The 4,785-nt window shown below is 55.1% G+C and overlaps 2 protein-coding genes across 2 annotated transcripts in view; one reads left to right on the forward strand and one right to left on the reverse strand.

Annotated features, from left to right (window-relative positions):
• Nucleotides 1–4,053, reverse strand: part of POMGNT1 (protein O-linked mannose N-acetylglucosaminyltransferase 1 (beta 1,2-)) — a 16,756-nt gene extending 12,703 nt beyond the window's left edge. The window contains exons 1-2 of the mRNA XM_009287319.2: nucleotides 3,865–4,053; nucleotides 601–709 (exon numbers count right to left, since the gene is read on the reverse strand). Coding sequence (XP_009285594.1) covers nucleotides 601–709; nucleotides 3,865–3,975 — 220 coding nt within the window. The 5' untranslated portion in view covers nucleotides 3,976–4,053. The remainder of the gene's footprint in view (nucleotides 1–600; nucleotides 710–3,864) is intronic.
• A 109-nt stretch (nucleotides 4,054–4,162) lies between these two features.
• Nucleotides 4,163–4,785, forward strand: part of LURAP1 (leucine rich adaptor protein 1) — a 7,866-nt gene continuing 7,243 nt past the window's right edge. Inside the window, exon 1 of the mRNA XM_009287466.2 lies at nucleotides 4,163–4,349. Coding sequence (XP_009285741.1) covers nucleotides 4,163–4,349 — 187 coding nt within the window. The remainder of the gene's footprint in view (nucleotides 4,350–4,785) is intronic.

A 4,785-nucleotide genomic window follows, 5' to 3' on the forward strand; every position in this document is an offset into this window, starting at 1 on the left:
GAGTGCAGGACCCAGCACTTGGCCTTGTTGAACCTCATACAGTTGGCCTTGGCCCATCGATCCAGCCTGTCCAGATCCCTCTGTAGAGTCTTCCTACCCTCAAACAGATCAACACTCCCGCCCAACTTGGTGTCTTCTGCAACCTTACTGAGGGTGCACTCGATCCCCTCATCCAGATCATTGATAAAGATATTAAACAGAACTGGCCCCAAGACTGAGCCCTGGGGAACACCACTTGTGACCAGCCACCAACTGGATTTAACTCCATTCACCACAACTCTTTGGGCCCGGCCATCCAGCCAGTTTTTTACCCAGTGAGCCCAACAAGCCATGGGTCAGAATCTACAGGGATGGCAGGTAAGGGAAATCCAAAATGGCAACAGGTCTGGCCCCACACAGACCTCTGCAGCCAAACGTGCTGAAGCCTTGAATAGACAGACCAGGAATGGGAAGAGCCTTTTCTATTCATTTTTGTTAAACCCACATGCACAGACCTGTCTTTCATGCTATAGCTGGTCACAAGTTTGCCCTGACTTAAAGAAATTACTTCTCTCCTCCGGTTTCCTTGCTTTCAAAGAAAAGCAAGATGCTGCTGCTCACCATAGTCCTGTGCAGACTCCTCTTCCTCCTCATAAGCAGCTCTCCTGGTGTCCAAGATCAGCTTGATGTTCACAATTACAGTCACAAGCAGGAAGAGGACAGCACCTGTCTGCAATGCAGGATGCTTTGCATTAGCAACTTGTAAGTAACAACCCCAAGATCAGGCCACCTCCTTGGCAGAGGCTGCAGGGCACCCCCAGTGAGATCTTGCAAGGGATCATAAGCATCTGTTATTTCCTCTGCTTTCTTCTGGGAGAAGGTAAAGAGAAAGAAATACAGACGACTGAGTTTTAGGGTGAAGTGCTTTCATCAGCTGGAGAGCACTGACTTCTTGATACATGAGAATTAACCCACTTCCAACGTATCCCTGCTTCCAGATCTGTGAGCAGATTCCTGCTAAAATATTGCATCAAGGTTGAAGGTCTCCGCTGGCAAAGAGTTTGGTAATTCAGAGTTACAGCTCCCACGGTAACCTTAACTTCTGCCTCAGAGAGCATCACTACTCTCGTCTCTCCCTCTGCAACCAGAGGATGTATTCAGGGTATTCAGAGGGAGAAGACATGCTGTGCGACTAAAGCAAGGCAAAGTGGAGAAGCTGAGGTCTGACTGCAGGAAACCGCACTGTACCACAGGCTGCAGAGAACAGCCCACAGCCTTACTGTCTGCGGCAAACTTGAAGGCAACCCACGTGGATGCTGACAGAGAGGGCTATGGGAAGGTCCAGGGGCTATGGAGGAATCCACGGGAACCCCTGATGTTAGCATCACCATTGCCCATGGCCTTGTTGCTCCCAGACCAAGAGGAGGGAGGAAAGACTACAAGCACCTGTATTTACTTAAATGCATCTTGCTTCTCTCTTCCTCAATTTCAGTCTTTTTCCCAGTATTTGGACCAGCGTAAAGCAGAAAATACTCCACGCTAAAAGGGCCTTTTCTGAGACAGACCCACACAGGAAGACTTGGACCACAAACATCCCATGTTAGGAAATAATTCACCTGCAGGTGTAAGTTGTAACAGCATGTCTGGCCATGGCAAAGAGGATGGTCTTAGAGCTGCAATGCTGGCCTGGGATGCAGGATTGAAAGACAAGACCTCAGCTGAAGCAATTTGTCTTTACTTGACCCAGGGAGTTTTGTAACCTAGGGCCCAGGTGCTTCTTCATGGTGGAACAGTGACAGCAGCATGTGGTGGCCGTGGGGCTCTGCATGGGGACAAAGTCCCTGCCCAGCAGCTGCAGCCCTGCACCAGGGCTGAGGAACAGCTCTAGCAGGGAGCCCAAAAGCTGCCCTGAACAGTCACGCAGCAAGGGAAGGCTTTGCCACTGGATTTAAGACGCAAAGCCCTGAGCAGCCATTACCCCCAAAGCTAACACTGCTGCGGGGCTCCGCCACCAGCCTCCATGCCAGGAAGGTCCATCCAGCTCACAGCAGAGGCACCACAGAGGCCCAAATCTGACTGCTATGTGCTGCTGACAGATTCGTCCCATGGCCCAAAAGCTCTGGCCCCTTGGCCCAGCCATGCTTTGGACGTACTGGATGGTTTCCAGTTTCAGCCATGCAAGCTCAGGGTCCTGCTAACCTCCCCAGAGCATCCCAAGACTCAGCGTGGAGATGTCACAGCAACCAAGGGAGAGGAGGGGAGAGGTTGGTGGAGGCTGCTCATAGCCTGGTCCCCCCACAAGGGGATATTGAGACAGGTCTTGGGTGGTTTTGAGACTCTTCCCTTGCCCTTCAACCCCCCAACAGCTTGCTTCCTAAAAATCTGTGCCTTTTTCAGCTCCAGGACCCTTGATTCTCTGAGGTCTGGTATGGGGTTGAGATCACACACAGGCCTGCCCTTGGTGAAAGGCATTAAAAGGATCCCCGCCCTACCTGGCCAGCTACTGCCTCAAAGCTACATGTTGCTGCTATCTCTGCCAAGCAGCCAAACGGGTCCAAGAAGTAACCGAGGAAGAAGAAGATGGAGAAACAGCAATAAGACAAGAGATGGACAGGTGGGCAACGTGATAACATAAACATCACTATGGCATTTTGGCTTGTTGATTTGCTGTTAACTCAGGAGTATGAGCACCTTTTGGGATCTGTGCACAGAAAGCTTTTAATTAGGCAAGAACGGAGCCTTGGGCTTGTGGCGAGGAGCAGGCTGTGCCTGGTGGCCAGCAGCAAGGCCACCTTACCAACCTGCCCAGGCCTTCCACCCTGGTCAGTACTGGAGACGCGGGGGAGCAGCCCCGCAGCCCAGGTGACCAAAGTGAACAGGGCAGCACCACGTAGGACCAGCAGCCGGATCTAGCAAGGCTGGCTCAGTCAGAGCTGCCCATAGAGACCCAGCTGCTGTAGACCTGGCTACTCCATAGCTGCAGCTCTAGTTTACATATTTTAAGCTCAATTTTAATCTGTGTTTTAAGCCCCAGCAGTACCATGAAGGAGAGAGGTGACAGCAGACAGGCTCTAACCTGTTGCCTGCAGCACGAAGAGCAATGCCTGCCTGACCGACCAGGCCTGTTCCCAAGCCCCGAGCACCTCAGCGAATGCAGGACCGAGCAGTCTCCTTCCCCAGGGAGCCCTCACGAGCCTTCATCCTCCCAGGCACATGCAAAACCCTCCCCAGCTCCCTCCCACAGCAACCAACTGCCAGATTTCATGAGCTCTGCTCATCTCAGGAATGGCCCCTTTTCTGCAGCTCGCTGCCATGGGGCGAAACCCTTCCTGTCCTTACGCCCCCAGACACCCCCCAGGATGCCGGCTCCGCTGAGGATTAGCCGTTTTACAGCACAAGGCCCACAGCTTTCCCAGACGCCAGCTGCCTCTGGGGCATGAGATCCTGTTGCCCAGCCCTATTTTCTCTGTCCACCTGTTGTGCGTTATACCAGGCTTGGTCTGCAAACCAAATGGGGCAAGGATGGTTTCCCACTGTTGGCTGAGCCCTGCTGCACTTGGCATGGGTCCGGAACCAGGAGGGGAGGAATTGGTCAGGTTTCTACCTGAAAGCCTCCCAAGGACACCGGGATAATTGTATCTCCTGCCATAGCCACCCAACAGGTCCATTTGCAGCTGGAAGGAGCTGCTAGACATGGCAGACCCTTCCATGCATGAGCACAAACCCACTGGTGGTAGCTTTTTGGGGGACAAGTTATGCTTCCCCAGCATGTTACGTCACCCATGACTGCCAGCAGACCCACTTCCATCCACGCAGCTGCTCCATAAGCTTGTAAATCCTGCAGATTATCCTCCCTAATCCACCGCAGGCCTGCGGGTGACTCACCTGGCACAGCTTCCGCAGCGCACGCTGGTTCATCAGCTTGTACTTCCAGGCAAGGTACCAGCTCCGCTTCTTGTGGGGCTTGATGGCGGGGTTGGGTTTCCACTCGTCCATAGTCACGGGGGCCAGCACAGAGGCAGCCGCGTGGGGCAGGGGTCAGGATGCACTCTGCTCCGCTCTCGTGTCCATCAGGGCTCCCTGCCAGGACAGGATGAGGGCAGGATGAGGGAGGCGAGTGCCTTCAAACCCTCTCCCCAGCAAAGACAGGGCCTGGCACAAGCAGTGGCCATGAGTGGCACTCATGTACCACAAGCAGAAGCCCCACGGAGCCTCCCCGCCTGCCAGTGCCACCAGCCCTGCAGGGAGCGATCCAGGAGGCCAGGCTTCGCAGGAGGACTGTAAGCAGGGTGATGGGAAGCCCTTGAACCCACAGGCCAGTGAGGACCTCTGCTCCCAGGCCAACACCTTAGCAAGGCCGCTGCAGTGCGGTGGGCCCACTCCCACCCTCTAGAAAAGAAAAGTGGCCAAGAGGCACGAGCTGGTGATAGGCCCTGGACCTGCAGGCATTATGGAGGTGCCATCACTGGCTGTATTGGCCTGCGTGGTCCCTGGTGGGGAGACTAGTGAGGGCACTGCTAGCCTAGACACAGAGACCAGAGCTGGGCCAAAAAGGGGGACACTGCTAGCCTAGACACAGGGACCAGAGCTGGGCCAGAGTCCTGCTGGAGATCCCGGCACCCCTGGGGGAGCGGGGCTGTGCCCAGGTGAGGCCAAGCTCCCCACGAAATCTGCGGGGCCTGGGGGGGGATGCGGGATGCAGAAGCCCGGCAGAGCCAGGGGCCTGGCTGGAGCACAGGCAGGAGGGGAAGCACCAATTACAGGGCAGGGACCGCACAGCAGCCGCCCGGGTGGGGAGAGGAGGAC

This window comes from Aptenodytes forsteri, unplaced genomic scaffold (genome assembly GCF_000699145.1).
Source record: "Aptenodytes forsteri isolate BGI_AS27 unplaced genomic scaffold, ASM69914v1 Scaffold119, whole genome shotgun sequence".
Taxonomy (NCBI): domain Eukaryota; kingdom Metazoa; phylum Chordata; class Aves; order Sphenisciformes; family Spheniscidae; genus Aptenodytes; species Aptenodytes forsteri.